The sequence below is a fragment of the Rhinatrema bivittatum genome, chromosome 1 (genome assembly GCF_901001135.1).
Source record: "Rhinatrema bivittatum chromosome 1, aRhiBiv1.1, whole genome shotgun sequence".
In the NCBI taxonomy this organism is placed as follows: domain Eukaryota; kingdom Metazoa; phylum Chordata; class Amphibia; order Gymnophiona; family Rhinatrematidae; genus Rhinatrema; species Rhinatrema bivittatum.
In genome coordinates this window covers 134,443,053-134,458,956 of record NC_042615.1, presented here as the reverse complement: position 1 = coordinate 134,458,956, position 15,904 = coordinate 134,443,053, and the positions used below count along the sequence as shown (strand labels likewise).

The following is a 15,904-nucleotide window of genomic DNA, read 5'->3' as shown; positions in this document are numbered from 1 at the left end:
CTTGAAATTAGGGCTTTGTGGACCTTTATTCGCAACAACCTAGGGGTTTTTTCCTCATTTTGCCAAATGCTCCTATCCAACAAGAGTCATGGGCTGCGAGTCCCTCCACAATTAGGTATTAGCCAGTCGTTGTCAACATTGCACAGTAATGGAGCCTCCCTCTCCCAGGGCTTGAAAATGCTGAATTTAAAGCATCTACTACTCCGGCTGGGCTGAGGACCAAAAACCAAGGCTTTGCATCAAACTCCTGGCTCTCTCATATTAGTACAGCAGGCCAGTCCCTTCAGTGGGGCCATCAGGCCGGTCCCTAGCTAAGGAAGCATTTTGAATTAAATAAAGAAGGCCTGCACAAGATGCAGTGAGCAACAGCTGGCCTAAAGTACACCTTTTATTTCATTAGCACCACGTATCCACTCAAAATAAAGAGACAAAGGGAACTTACTTTAGACACCCAGTAAACAGAAATATTTACCCAGTGTTAGCTTGTCCCTAATCTTGCACATTCCAGCGAAAGCCTGCCTTAAGCTTGCCTTTTAACACAGAATAGGTGAGCTCACATTCCAACAAATTATTAGACAAGAGAAAAAAAAAATTCCACTGTTACTCACCAGCCTTCTCTTTTTCTGAAATAATTGGCATAGCCTAGAAAACAAAATGATGCAGTTGTGAAAAATGTGCGTGGACTAACATTGTGGTTATCAATTAGTAGGCAGCACAAACTGTCTTGCACTGTAAAAGTACAATTATCTCTGAATGCCTTCCCCCTACCCAAAGAAAGTATTTGTCATTTTGCAAGGACTTCCTTAGTAGTATGTGTGATTATAAAGGGATGCGCGACAATGTAAAAAAAGGGGGAGAAGGCTATGCAGCTCTCAAATAACCTATCCTGAGTCTCCCTTTGGCTCTTATCATGCACGCTCTCTCCTTGGACAGACAGTGTTACAAATTCTTAAATCAGTAAATTTACGCATGTTATAATGGAAAAGGTCCCCATTCATTTCTACAGCTCTAAATATATCATAGATGCTAACACTTAGCCATGGTGCTGTTCCAGCTCATGGTTTTCACAATGAAGCACTTGTCGATAGCTTAAGAAGACATCATTAAGAAAGATTAAAACAGCAGCCTGAAGCTCATCCTATGTTTACAAAGGTGTTTTGCTTCAGTGATTCAGATCCCTCCATGGCCTTTTTTTTTTTTTTTTTTTTTTTTTTTCCTCAGAGCTGTCTTGTCATGTTAGTGAGGCTGTCAATCAAATCAAATTGCAACGTTTCCCAATTCAACTTCTTTTATTGTAAAAAAAATTATAGCACCTGTACTGGCAAATATTTTAGATACTTTACTAGCATATGTACTAAGCATGTTCCTCATAGACACAAAATGTGTTAAAATCAGCAGGTAACATGCATTACCTTGCAATTTTAATGATTGTTTTAAACTGCAGTTTAATGCGGTATCCAACATGCTAATGCGATGCAGATTGCGGCTACACTGGAATGGCTACCTTAAACTAAAAGTGGACATTTTAATGTGGCTGCAATATGTGTGATCCCCTACATCCCACACTAAATGGCTGAGAGATGTGAACCCAGGTATCTGGCATGGGCAAGGGGGGAGGGGGCCTGCACTGCTGCTCTACCACTATTAGTAATTATGTGTTACAGAATGTGAGTTAAAAGCAATTGCTCATTTTAGTAAATATTCCCTAAAATGGGAGAATTCTCTTAATATCAGAACAATATCAGTAAGGTAAATACCCCCTACTTCCATATTATAGTAAATTATGGCCAATTCAGAATACCAAGTTGAAATTCTTCCTCTGCAGTTTTCTTCTACTTTGGGTAGATGAGCATATAAATTCTCATACTTAAACCAAGAACAGTTCTCCCGACTTTCAGCATGTCTGTTGTGCTCGTCGTCTGTGGAGTTCCGTGGCTGGCCTCCCTGAGCTATCCCAGACCAGCCCCGACTTCCCTCACGGTGGCAGGGAGCCGCCGCCAATGCCGAGCTTCCTTGTGGCTTGGAGCCGCCACACACGCCGCCGATGTCCGGCCCTGCTAGCAAGTCCTCAGGCGCGCGCGCTCCTCTGCAGAATTTAAAGGGCCCATGGCGGGAAAGTTCCCGTGGCCCTCTCTGATGACGTCAGCCCTCCAGACTATTTAAGCCAGTCCCTGCCTGCAGTGCCTTGTCTGAGCAACAGGTTGAGCTCCTTGTGAGTAGCTAGTTGCCTGACTCAGTGTTCCTGACTCCATATTCCTGACTCCATGTTCCTGTCGTTGTCCTCCTGGATTGCTTCTCTGGCCTTGATCTTGGACCGTTCTGAACTTTGTTGGATTGCCACCTGCCCTGACTCCTGGTACACCTTCTGGACTTCATTGGATCCGCTGCCTGCCCTGACTCCTGGTACGTCTTTTGGACTTTGTTGGATTGCCGCCTACCCTAACTCCTGGTATGCCTTCTGGGCTTTGTTGGATTGCTGCCTGCCCCGGCTCCTGGTATGCCTTCTGGACTTTGTTGGATTTCCGCCTGTCCTGACTTCTGGTACGCCTTCTGGACTTTGTTGGATTTCCGCCTGTCCTGACTCCTGGTATGCCTTCTGGACTTTGTTGGATTGCTGCTTGTCCTGACTCCTGGTATGCCTTCTGGACTTCATTGGATCGCCGCCTGTCCTGACTCCTGGACTTTGTTGGATTGCCACCTACCTCGACCCTTGGTATGTCTCTTGGATTCTGCTGTTGGCTGCCTGCCCTGACCCTAGGAACGCCTTGACTCAGCTTGTGCCTACCATTCTTCATGGGATTGCTCACCTTCAGAAACTTGCGCCTAAGTCCAGCCGGCCCTGGTATCCAATGGCTCAATCTGGGGGGAACGAGGGCTGGTATTGGTGAAGGTCTCCACACTGGCCCTCTCCACCAGCTGATGACGATGACATACAGGGCCCCTCCCTACAGGTAGCATCAACCTCATCTTGGTCCAAGGGTCCACCCCCATTAATAATGTCTTTATATGACCTTGCAACCCTGTTTCTAAGACTGCTAAGAATGTTTATATTACATTACAATTTTGCCACTTCTGGTACCAGGCTATTTTAGGCCTTGTTATCTTTCTCATGGTTCTTACAAGAATCACACTTAATCCAACACTTAGGACCTCTCCCATATCTTGCCACCAAATAATGTAATAATCCACATAGACACGATAACTTATAAGGCTGTTGTCTGAAAAATATGGCCATCCTCAGGGATTACATTTTGAGTATCTTAAGCTTTTCTTTGTAGGGTTTGTGTTGCAGGTCTTATCATGTTAGAGGACCTTTTCTATACCACTTCCATCCTCTCAATGTCCTTACAAAGATGTGGCTTCAGAACTGAACACAGTACAGTACTCAAGATGGGTGTCTACAAGGACAATATTACCTCCTTTCTCCTGCTGATGATGCATCTATTTTTAATTGTAGTATGAGCCACAAGTATTTGATTAATGGATGAGAGTTTAGAAAGAATGTCATATCCTCAAGTATATGTGCATTGTGTAGTGAAGAAGAGCCATTTCAATCCGCTGAAATACAGTCTTCACCACAAATCAAGTGGTATTATGCTGCCTCCCTTGAACAGTCATTCACCAAATCTCAATATCATAGCCACTTCTGTAATCCCAGATGCCAACAATCAGAAAGATGATGAGTGGAGAAGTTATTCAGATAAAGGTTACCAGGATAACTTTAGCTGAATAATAAGCAGAGAAAGTTACCCAGATAAAGTTATCTGGGTAACTATTTCTCATCAGGGTTTTGAATATTGGGGAAAAAAAGGAGGGGCCAGCGGCATCCCAATCCCCCTCCCTCCTGCCCCTAACATATTTCAAAAAAGGTAGTGCGGGCTGAGTGGCATTGTTCCCCCATCTTAATGAAACACATTGCCCCAAATCTCCACACTTAACCTCCACCTCTCCGAAAGTGCTCCAGGAGGAGGAAAGGCTCTTACCTCCTCCCACTGGTCTGAATAGTAAGTGAAGGTACAACTGTCAACTCTAAAGGTGCTATGGAATGAATTTCCAATGAGTCACATATGTAAAAGAAGCATATATCATAGCAATTTTCAAAAGCCCATGAATGTGTGTAAAACCCAGTTTTATGTGCATAAATCTTTTTGAAAGTTACCTCCTTAGCATTAATCTATTCTCTTTACTCAGCTGAATAGACTCATGATTGATCCCTTCCCTGACAGCTGTCAGTGCACTCTGTCCCCTATTTTAAAAATTTTAGTTATCTGATAAACTGTAATGATTCAGGCTGCCCTCCCACCAGCAGAGAGCCTCACCAAGCCTTGCTCACACCCACTTTAGCCACAGCCTTGATGCCCTGATGCCCTGATGCCTGCATGACAACAAGCCCAGCCCTATTTAACCTTGTCTCTCCCAAAACTCAGTTCCTCATCATTGAGTCACATTGCCTCTTTGCTCTGGTCCTTCTGCTTTGTTTCTGCGAGACCTTTGTGGCCTTCTCGCCCTGTCTTACTCTGTGGCCTCCTTGGCCTTACTGCCTTGCCTTGCGGTCTCCTTGGCTTGTGGCCTTTGGGCCTTCTAGTTTAGCCTTGCTTTGCCTTGTGGCTCTTGGCACTTTCTAGTCCTGCCTTACTTTGTGGCCGCTTGGCCTCCTTCTATGTTGCCTGTGTTATATGTAATCTTGTTTGCCTTCATTCCTGCTTTTTTGTGTTGTATATTCCTTGTCCTGTCCAGTCCTAGTCTTGTCCTTGCCTGACCAGTCCTCTCTGTATCCCTGTTCCAGTAGGTCCTCTGTTCCAACCTGTGTCTCCCTCTCCAGTCCTTGCCTCCAGTTCCAGTCACTACTTCCAGCCTCTGCCTTTCTTCAATCCCAGCCTTGTCTTCAGCCCCGGCCTAGACCAGCCACTACTGTTCCAGGAAAGTACTGTTGGTCCACAGAACCTGTGGGCTGAACCCAAGGAGGAGGGGGTTGGCCCTGTGGAAGATCTTTTCCTGCTCAGCCTTGATGTCCTATACTGCTCCTACTGGGGAATACCAGAATCCAGTCTGCCTGGCTATGACATTAATCTTAGAACACTAATTTTCTGACCAGAGTTAGATGTATAACTTTTTTTGGCTAGCGCTGAATATCACTGACTCTTTTTATCCCTCTACATTTTGTGTGGGTAATGAATTTCCTGGACAAATTTTAGCCAGAGAATGGGAAAATATTCAAATCCCAGTTTTTGTTAGTTCAAAAGTTACCCAGAGCCTTTGATTGAATATCAACCTTCTAATATTTATCCTTGTAAATGAGAGCACAGATTCCAAGCACACATTGGGGTAGATTTTCAAAGGGATACGCGCGTACCCCCTGAAAACCTACCCCAAACCCCCCCTGCGCGCGCTGAGCCTATTTTGCATTGGCTCGGCGGCGCGCGCAAGCCCAGGGACGCGCGTAAGTCTCGGGGCTTGCATGGAGGGGCGTGTCGGGGGTGTGCCGGGAGTGACGCGGCGTTTTGGGGGCATGTCCGGGGCATGGTTCCAGCCCGGGGGCGTTCCGGGGGCGTGACAGCGGCCCCTGGACCAGCCCCCGGACCGGAACATGGAGCGTGGCAGCCAGCCCGGCGCACGTAAAGTCACGCCTGCTAGAAGCAGGCGTGACTTTCGGGATAGAGGTGGGGGGAGGTTTAGAAAGGGCCGGGGGGGGGGGGGGGGGTGGGTTAGGTAGGGGAAGGGAGGGAAAGGTGAGGGGAAGGCGAAGGAAAGTTCCCTCCAAGGCCGCTCCGATTTCGGAGTGGCCTCGGAAGGAATGGAGGCAGGCTGCGTGGCTTGGCGCGCACAGGCTGCTGATTTTGGGCAGCCTTGTGCGTGCCGACCCCGGATTTTAATGGATACGTGTGGCTATGCGCGTATCTAATGAAATCCTGCATACTCTTGTTCGCGCCTGGTGCGCGAACAAAAGTATGCGTGTGCGCAGATTTATAAAATCTGCCTCATTATGTGCTGGTATAATGGGTATGTGAAACCAAAAATATGCACATACTTTAGATGTTTATAAAAGTGCATATACACCACATGCTATTTATATGCCTATTGGCTATTATTCCACATGGAACCTCTTTGAAAATGTACTTGTGTGTACCTAAAACAATGGAAAGTGAAGTGACTTGCCCAAACCAACAAGGAATGTTAGAATTTGAAGCCTGGCTTCCTTGTAGGGGGATTCATCATTCCGTGATGTTTACAGTGGAATGATAAGCCGCGAAGGAATAAAGGGCAGGGAGGGCGATAATGTGCACCCGGCCGCATTGCAGCGATGTGTTTTCGCCCGCCGTGGTTGCGGCGCGGTGCACACTATCGCCCCTAAGCGCCACCATAAAAGGTGGTGTTGTTTCCGGTGCTACTGCAGGAGATAATGTCTAAAACATGATCGCCCACAGCAGTACTGGAAAAACATTTCCCTAATCCCATCCCAACCCCTCCCCTTTTCCTAATTTAAATTTTACTGCCATGACGCAGTAGTTATTGCATGCAGAAGGACGTTATCGTGTGTGATAACGCTCTAATGCATGCAATAATCCCACATCTCTTTTTGATAAATGACCCTATTGATTTGCAATCTACTACTTTAACCACTTGGCTACTCTTCCATACCAGTCCCTGGGCCTGAATTAATAAGCTCTCTGTTAAAACTGTGTGTTGAAATTTAGTGCAGAGTTTCTTAACACATACACTAACATTTTTTAAACTCCCGATGCAGAAAGCGAATGGTATGATAATGCATTGGGAGTTTAAAAATATGCAGAAATCCAGAAAGCATTTTTTGTTTGCATAAATCATATTTTATGCACAAAAACATGATTGGTGCACATAAACCATGTTTTTTGTGCATAAAATATGATTTATTCACACACAAAATGTTTTCAGCAAAGAAATCATTTTGTGTGCACACAAATCATTTTTTTGTATATAAAATTTTGATTACAGGTCCTGACACCAGAACTCCAGCTTCACCCGTAGACTAACATTAACCCTAGAAATATTACTCCACCTTGGACTAGGAGTTTCCAATGCTAAGAAAATGCAAGCTAAGCCAGTGCATTTCTCTGCATTGGAGGTTAATAGCTAATGTAATTATTAGTATGAGATTTGCATGAGAAGTTGCTAACCTATAGGCACACTGCTGTATGCACATTTTTTGTGTGCAAAGCTCCTTGCTGCATCGTCAGTAATGTGTTAGCTCACAAAAACTATGAACATAACTGCATGTTAAACTGTGTTCTGCTGAGCATCCCTTATTACATTGGCTTCCCCCATTAGCCTGAGTCTGGGAGTTGAACCCCGGTGTCTCACACAGCAGCACTGAGTGCTAGAGGACTCCTCTACTTAAAAAGAAACTTTAATTTCCACAGGAACTCATAAAAATTGTCCAAGTTGAAGTTTTTCCTAGGGGCATTTAGACATTACTTAAATATAGACTTTCTAGGGTTTGAATATGAATTTTGCTTGAAAAATTTACATGTTTGAAAACCATATATCTAATGAGGAAAATGCTAGCAATCTTTTTCCACAGTATTCTTACTTAACCCATAGGCTGCTGTTTAACGCACACCATAAACCGAAAAGGCTGGAATTTCTATGTCTTTTGTGATGTTTTGTGTGTACTGTGCTACCTCTTCTTTGTCGGCTTTTGATAGTTCTATTGCTTCTCCTGTAACATCTTTCATGATGCTGCCCTATGCTCTTAGGCCAGGACTGTTCCAGGCCCCAGTTCCACTAAGGGAAGCAGAATTCTTATTACTCACTAGTGCAGGGAGGAAATGACGCCTATTAATTATCTAATAAGCTAGACATTTTTTAAATTGTATTACTTCTTGATAGCTTTACAAAAGACAAAGATACAAACATTGATTGATCATAACATTTTACAAGTTCAGGTTGTGAGCTTGAATGCACGGAGTCCCCTGTTAGTGGGACTAGGGGGCTAGAAGAATTAGGAAATTATGGCTTTTATGTATACTGCATGCATTTGTGTAACTGTATATATATCTGTGGAGGTGTTGCGATAATCAAGTTTTACTAAATAAACAAACATTCTGAAGATCTAAGTTGCACAACAGGGTTTTCTAGGGAATTAATGTTCTGTGTACTGATTAACAAGCCTTGAATCAAACTGAATATTCGAGTTAACATCTACCTATTATACATGATAAGGGACACAGTTATAACAATAAATACACACAAGTTCAATTATTTTAAAGAATGAGGGTACAGTCAAATGACTTCTACATCCAGAGGTGCATTCACAAACATTTATGACTAATGACTCTATAGTTTCTTATTTCACTTACAAACTGTTTAATTTATATTCCTTTTCTTAAAACCAAGTTTGGATAATTTGGTTTTGCTAAAACATAATAATTTGGGTAATTAGGAAGAACATCTAAATGGAAAAATGGTTCCTAGAATTACGTGAAAATGTTACCAACCATGGCAGCCATTTTTCAGAATGCCACGTAAGGTTAAGATATCCAGCTATTTTAAAACCCCATAAATTTAGGGACATCTTTAGCTGCAATCTGAAGAAGGGAGTATAAGCCAGTCAAGAAATGTATACTGTTGCACCAATAAAAAGAGGCCACCTTATTTTTTTTTGTTGATTTTTATTCCTGGGTTCTAAGATTAATTATTCCCTGGGTTTGTGCTGCATGATGATTGTGAGGCAAGGATCAAACTCCTTTACCCAGCCTCTGGGTTGCAACGAGCCTGCCATAAAGCTGAAAAACAGTGAGAAGAAAAAGAAATTACATTAAATTAAATAGTGGCTGTTTCTCTCTCAGGCAGCTAGATTTTCAAAATGGCTGCCCAGTAAAAATAAAAGTTCTGCAAGGAAGTTTTGGCTATTTTAATTGATGTCTGCTTTGGGGATTTCCATTTCTGGCTCAATACCATAGATAGGAGAGATAGTAATGAGTCAAAATTAGATAAAAATTACATAGTCATAAAGATGGAAATGTATTGCAAACAGATGTTCTCAGTTAATCAGAAGCCTCCTTTAATCTCATAAACTTTATAATACATTATATCATATGTAAGGCAGAAAAGCCCTGGAATGGCAGGATATGGTCTTTATGTATAATGTATAATGCAGAAACGTTTACTGAATATAAATTTTGAGATTTTATTGACAAAGTAGACAACTCTTCTGTAATAAACTTCCTTTCCTCTGACATTATTTGGCTTATACCAAATTACAAGAAGGCACATATACAGCCTAGGAGTGAACTGCTGTTCTGAGTTTTGGAACCATCTTGCATGGCCAGAAAGAGATGCTGCATCAGATATATGGCATTTCCTTTGTGCACAGCACTATTGTTGGAAATTTGAACTCAAGCTTATGACACTCCAGAGGTTTAACAGTATAACTTTTGTGTGTAATTTCCTTGGATTTTTACCATATGTTGTAAAAGGGCCAGAGATATACAATAGTTGAAATTTTAATGTATGTCAATAGTAAAATAATGCCTATATTTTACTTTTACGTTCTCTCTAATTTCTGTTTGGTTAAGATTTTTTTTTTATGAGTTAATAAAAGTCAATAACCTCACAATTAGATTGGATGACATATTTAATCTGATGTCTCAGATAATAATTATATATGGACAAATAACTGTGATTTAGGAAGTGAAACAAATCTTTGCATGTTGTTCAGCAGAGTTCAGTAGACCATAATCCTTGATTACAAGAAAACAAAATTCAGGTAAAAAAATAATAAGGTCCCCAATACAATATGTAGATATAGGATCACAATCCTAAATCACAATTATTTTGCCTATTGCTAGTTATATTTTTTTGAAACTTGATATATGTATTGATAAATAGTACCAAATTCATGAATGCTTATTTAATCATGATCTCATATCTTAAAATTCATATTTTTAATTCATACTTTTCACTTGTCAAGTAGTAATATATCAAGTCAACAAATAATTTCATCACATTGAGCAAAAATAAGCTCTATGAACTGTCATCTGTGAAAAAAACATTTTTTCTCCATAGAATAATGTTTAAAGCTCCTTATATGTACATGGGTGTAAGGGCTTTTCTTCCATAATCTTCTCCTTTCTTCCTGACCAGGAATATAGCTGAGAACTATTTAACAATCTATTAGACATACGGCCCCTTGATTCAAGGCCCTGCATATTGTGATAGTTTCTAAAGTAAACAGTTTATGACCTTGTCAAGAGTAAGGCTAGCAAAGTCTCATACAACTGTAATTTCCAAGAAAAAGCACAATAATCCTGCTAACATCACATTTTAATCAACATATAAACAAAGGAGTTTGATGTTTTCCTCTTTGCTTATGACATGCCAGAAGCTGGTATTTTGTTTACAAATTGCATAACGGGATAAGATGCAGAATTGTCACTTAGGAGAATGCTCTCCTTCTGAAGTATACTGCTGTTCAGAATTCATTAGTGCCACTCTTTAATGATTTCCATATGCTGGATTTGAACTGTGTCCCTGGGAATCGGTTTACCAGTTCTGACAATGAACCACTTATATGAGATTTTCCTGCCGGTCTGTATGAGCCCACTCTAACTTTACAATACTCTCCAGCCTTCCTCCTCCTGGAACAAAGGAACACCTCTAATCACTTCCACATGACCAAACCACGCAAGTTTTAGCTTCTCCCATTTGTACTACAGACATTTTGTTAACTTCTATTTTGGAACGGAAATCACAAGAGCCAAAAGTAAACTATAAGGTTTTAACAATTTATCAGTTAAATCAGATTTATTGGTGCAGCATATATTTAGACAAGGTGAAATGTACATTTATTCTCTCTTTGATGAGCAAAACCTTTGTAGAACATATCCAAATCAGGGCTTTATCCCCAAATAAAGTCTTCAATTTCTATTTTTACCTGTTAGGCCTTAGTTTTTCCATGTACATCTTTTAATAAGAGAAATAGAAGATACTTTTGTCTCACAAAGCCGTTTTTTTAAAATATCATACATTTAAAGCTTTAAAATGTGGTTTTTGTCTTACTGCCATCCTTGTTGAGATAAACATGTTAAATCATGAGCTTTTGTCCTGATATGATAATACACTATGGGGCAGATTTAAAAAAAATACGCGAGCGCGTACTTTTGTTCGTGCACCTGGCGCAAACAAGAGTACGCCGGATTTTAATAGATACGCGGGTAGCCGCGCATATCTTTTAAAATCCGGGGTTGGCGCGCGCAAGGGGGTCAATATTTGTGCACCTTGCGCACGCCGAGCCCTGCGCGTGCTGCCCGTTCCCTCCGAGGCCGCTCCGAAATTGGAGCGGCCGCGGAGGGAACTTTCCTTCCGCCTCCCCCCACCTTCCCCTCCCTAACCCACCCCCCAGCCCTATCTAACCCCCCTACCTTTATTAGAAAAGTTACGCCTGCCCAAGACAGGTGTAACTCTCGCGCACCAGCCGCGTGATTCCCAGGCCCGGGAGCAGTTTCGGAGGCCTCGGCCATGCCCCCGAAATGCCCCCGGGCTGGAAGCATGCCCCCCAGGAAAGCCACGGGACTTATGTGCATCCCGGGGCTTGCGCACGCCGCCAAGCCTATTCAACAAAGGCCCAGTGCGCGCAGGGGGAGCTTGGGGCAGGTTTCCGGGGGGTACGTGCGTATCTTACACGGGATGGTAATCTAACAATTCTTAATTATAAGTGAAGTATTTGGATAGTGTGTATGTGTTATGAGGGTTTGTTTATGATTGATATGTATGCCATTGAGAAAGAGAAAGAGAGATACTGAAGCCATTAATGGGATCCAAGATCAATTATTTTTTCTATTTAAATTTAAAATGCCTAATTGGAAATACTGGGTTACTGAGGTACGAAACAATGGCTGGTTCCATCAGTCCACTATCCTCATTCCAACTAAGCCTGAATAGAAGCCAGCTGGGGACCATGAGCTACTTATTGGCAATACATTGACATCCTCAGTTCAGTACGTATGTTACGCCCATTGGACGCAGACGGCTGCGACCTCTCATGACCACCTCTTTTTTCCCTGCACTTTCAATCCTAGGATGAATGGTGGCCTCCACCAACCACCGCCGACCACCCCGGTGTTCCAGGGATGGCGTGGGCGCAGCCGACTGCCATCTTGTTTCCGGAATCACCTAAGATGCGCGCGTGCAAGGACCTCCTTTGTACATGTCATGGCGGGAACCTCGGTGGCGTCCCCTCTGAATGATGTCAACTCACTGCTGTACTTAAACTGACCGGCCCTGTGCTTCTACGAGTTAGCAAGGAGTTCTCTAGTTGCTGAATCTGCTCCATTCTTGGATCTCCAGTTCCAGTGTGTCCTCTTGGTATTCAGACGCTCTGGGTACCCGCTCCACGGGGGCCCTTCCGCGTTCCGGGCTATCTGCTTCTCGGAGGGCCTTCCTGCCTTGGACTACTCCTGACCCGCTTCTCGGGACTCTTTCCAGGAACTTCCTCATGTGAGTACCTTCTGCAGTCTTCTACTATACCAGCCTTACTGAAGTTCCCCACAGTGTACCCCGTGCCTCGGGCCACTACCGTTCCTCTTCAGTACTTATTGTTCCAGCATATCCTGAGCTGCAGGGTATTGCCGCATCTACTACAAGATCCACATCTGGGTTCCTGCACCTCAGACTATACCAACATCTTCACCTTCAGTACAGTCATCCTCGGCGTACCCCGTGCTGCGGGCCACTACCGGATCTGCACTTCTGAGGTAATCTCCACCCGTCTGAAGGAACCTCCTGGTGTACCCTGTGCTGCGGGCCACTACCGGATCTTCACATCAGCGGTATCACCCTGGGTATACCCTATTGCTCAAGAACTGTGTTTATTTGCATTCCCCGCTCCGCGGGCTATCCCTTGTCTTTCCTCTTAATAATAAAGTCTCTATCACAGCTGTGTGGTATGTTGCTGAGACCACGCCCACTGACAGTGAGGCTCACAGGGCTCCTCCCTGTGGGTGGAGACATCTCTCATCCTGGCCCAGGGTTCACATTCTTACAAAACCATAACAACATAGCTGTGAACAAAAAAGCAAACAGAATGCTAGGAATTATTCTGAAAGTAATGGAGAATAAAATAGAGAGTATCATGATGCCTCTGTTCTGATCCATGCACTGGTCTATCCATTTTAAAAAGATATACTGGTAAATTTTAAAAGCCTTGCACATGCCAAAGCCAGTAGATAGGTGCATGTCTTGGATCCGTGCGCACTGCACGGATTTTAAAAGGCCCACGACAAAGCGTATATCTCCCATTATACACACAAAACATTTTTTTGTGGAAAAGGGGTTTAAAAATGGGTTTGGATAAGTTCCAAAAGGAAAAAATCTATAAATAGTTATTAACTGGTGACTCCAGGAAATCCACTACTTACCCACAAGGGTCAGAGACAGGATGACCCTTTGGTCTGACCCATGATGGGACTTCTGAAGTTCTTATGAGCTGGCTTTGATACTTCAAAATCAAGGAGAGCTGTTCCTACTGGCCAGTTGCATTGGAGCTATGCCATGGCGGTTATTTTGCAGTGGTTCTGAGTCAGTGATTAGGAAACTGCCTGTCGATGATGTGGGAAATATGCTGAGGCCCTGGGTGAATCCCAAAAAGTAATATATTGTACATAGGATTGCATTTGATTTTACACAGGTCAGTTCTTTTCTTGGCAGACTATGTAATTAGAATTATATGTAATTAGAAACATTTATTTCTGTAATTTGCACACATCTATATTCTGCTGATCCAGGAATTTTTACTCTATCAAAATGAGAAATGAACAAGCCAAGCTTATCACGTCAAGACCTCATCTCCCTTCCTGTCAACACAAAAGAACTCAGAAAACTTTCATTTAAGCAAATATTTACTTTGGTTGCATTTTTTCTTACATTTGGCAGTGGTTTCTCACAATAGAAATTAGCTGAATGAAGTGAAACATCTTGTAATATTAAGCCTATTTACCCTTGGGACAAAACATAGTTATAAAAATAGATTTGCAATACTTAAGAGTACATTTCTATTTTTTTTTTCACAGAATACCGGAATATATTTATAATGAGTGCACTGCATGTCAGCTACATGCGCCTCTTCCCCATAGGAAATACAGTTTGGAGGGTTAACACCAAAAGTAAAATTAGACGAAATAGATGTCAGTCTCTGAGTCCTGTTGCTTTTTATCAGTCAGTACAGTAGTGCTTGGAAGGCTTAATTTAAACCCTGAGAATTTTCTCAAGCTCTAAAGTTGTTTGTGTAGTGAATGTTTATCTTATACAACTTTTCAGAATAATAAATATATCAGTAAAACCTGAAACATTTGAAGAACAAGGGCTGCTAGGGAACTATGTATAGGGAGGGCACTGTCATCTACAGAACTGCAGTGGAACATAATTAAAATCTCATGTTTCCTTTTTGTTCAGTGTCATGTAACTTCCCCAACTGCTATTTTCTCTTAAACGCATTATAAGTCTCAGGAACAGACTGACAGAAGACCCCGATGGTTTCTGCTTTATTTAATCACTGAGCATAAAACAAAAAAGTGTACCCTAGTATAATTGTTCCTTTTCCTTAGAAACTGCTATGCCATCTGGAAGTGTACTAAATAATTGCCATCCCTTCTTAAAAATGAGAAAAGAGCATGCCAAGGTATCTTAAGGTAGGACTAGTATTTGATGGTTTGTAAATAAAAGTAGAGATGAGCATGTGTCATCTAATGTTTTCCGCAGTTCCTCTGTGCCTGCTAGTTTGAGATGACTTAACCTGGAAGTGGCACCACAGGGTGGAAAGGAGTGGCAAATGTCCCCCTCCCCCCCTCCCGAAAAAAAAAATCACTTCCAATTCCTTTGCCAACCCAACCAAGCCAGCTCCTGCCTCAGGATTGGGGTGCCCCTTCCCTCTTGCATCCTGTGTGATTGAAATACATGCTTTTTGAATTGTAGCAATCTTGTATCTATGGAGCCCTGTATAGTTCAAACCCCAGCTGTTTGAATTGCACAGGCCCTGAGCAGTTCAAAGAGATTTTTAAACTGAACAGGACTTCATAGATGTAAGATTCCCTTGGTTCAGACAGCTCACTTTTCAACTGTGCGGGTCACAGGAGGGAAGAGGGAATAGGCACTCAAGCCAGAAGCAGGAGTTGCAGCCTCACAGGCTAAGCTAAGCTGCAGATTAATAAGAAGTTCCTTAACCACTTGTAGCTATGGCTGTATGCTTTGGTCATTGTCATGCTAAAAGGTGAACTTCTGTCTCTGTTTCAACTTTCTTGCAGAGGCAGCAGGTTTTCCTCAATTCATTGTTCCTTTTATCCTGACAAATGCCCCAGTGCCTGCTGATTAGGGTTGCCAACTATCCTGATTTTTCCCAGACTGTACAGATTTTTGTGGTACTGAATAGCAAAAAGATGGAGGGCTATAATGTTTGGAAATGTTTATGATTTTAGCCCTCCAACCCCGGGTTAGCATCTGATCATACCCTGAAATTATATAATACATTGTGTACATTTGTAGTTACTCTATATTCAGTATAGGGCAGATTTTAAATGCCCTGCGCGCGTAAATCCAGCTGGATTTACGCGCGCAGGGCCCTCGCGCGCCGGCGTGCCTATTTTGCATAGGCCGCCGGCGCGCGCAGAGCCCCGGGACACGCGTAAGTCCCAGGGCTTTGTAAAAGGGGCGGGGAGGGGGCGTGTTGGGGGCGTACCCGGAGCGATGCAGCGTTTTGGGGGCGTGATGCGGCATTTTGGGGGCGGGTCCGGGGGCGTGGCCCCGGCCCGGGGCGTGTCGAGGCCTCCAGACCAGCCCCTGGGTCGGGTGATGGTGCGCCAGCAGCCTGCTGGTGTGCGCAGATTTACGTCTGCTTTTAGCAGGCATAAATCATGCAACAAAGGTAAGGGGGGGG

At 43.1% G+C, this 15,904-nt stretch overlaps 1 protein-coding gene across 1 annotated transcript in view; it reads right to left on the bottom strand.

Annotated features, from left to right (window-relative positions):
• Window positions 1–15,904, bottom strand: part of DLC1 (DLC1 Rho GTPase activating protein) — a 789,115-nt gene that overhangs the window by 404,294 nt on the left and 368,917 nt on the right. Inside the window, exon 5 of the mRNA XM_029587197.1 lies at window positions 609–642. Coding sequence (XP_029443057.1) covers window positions 609–642 — 34 coding nt within the window. The remainder of the gene's footprint in view (window positions 1–608; window positions 643–15,904) is intronic.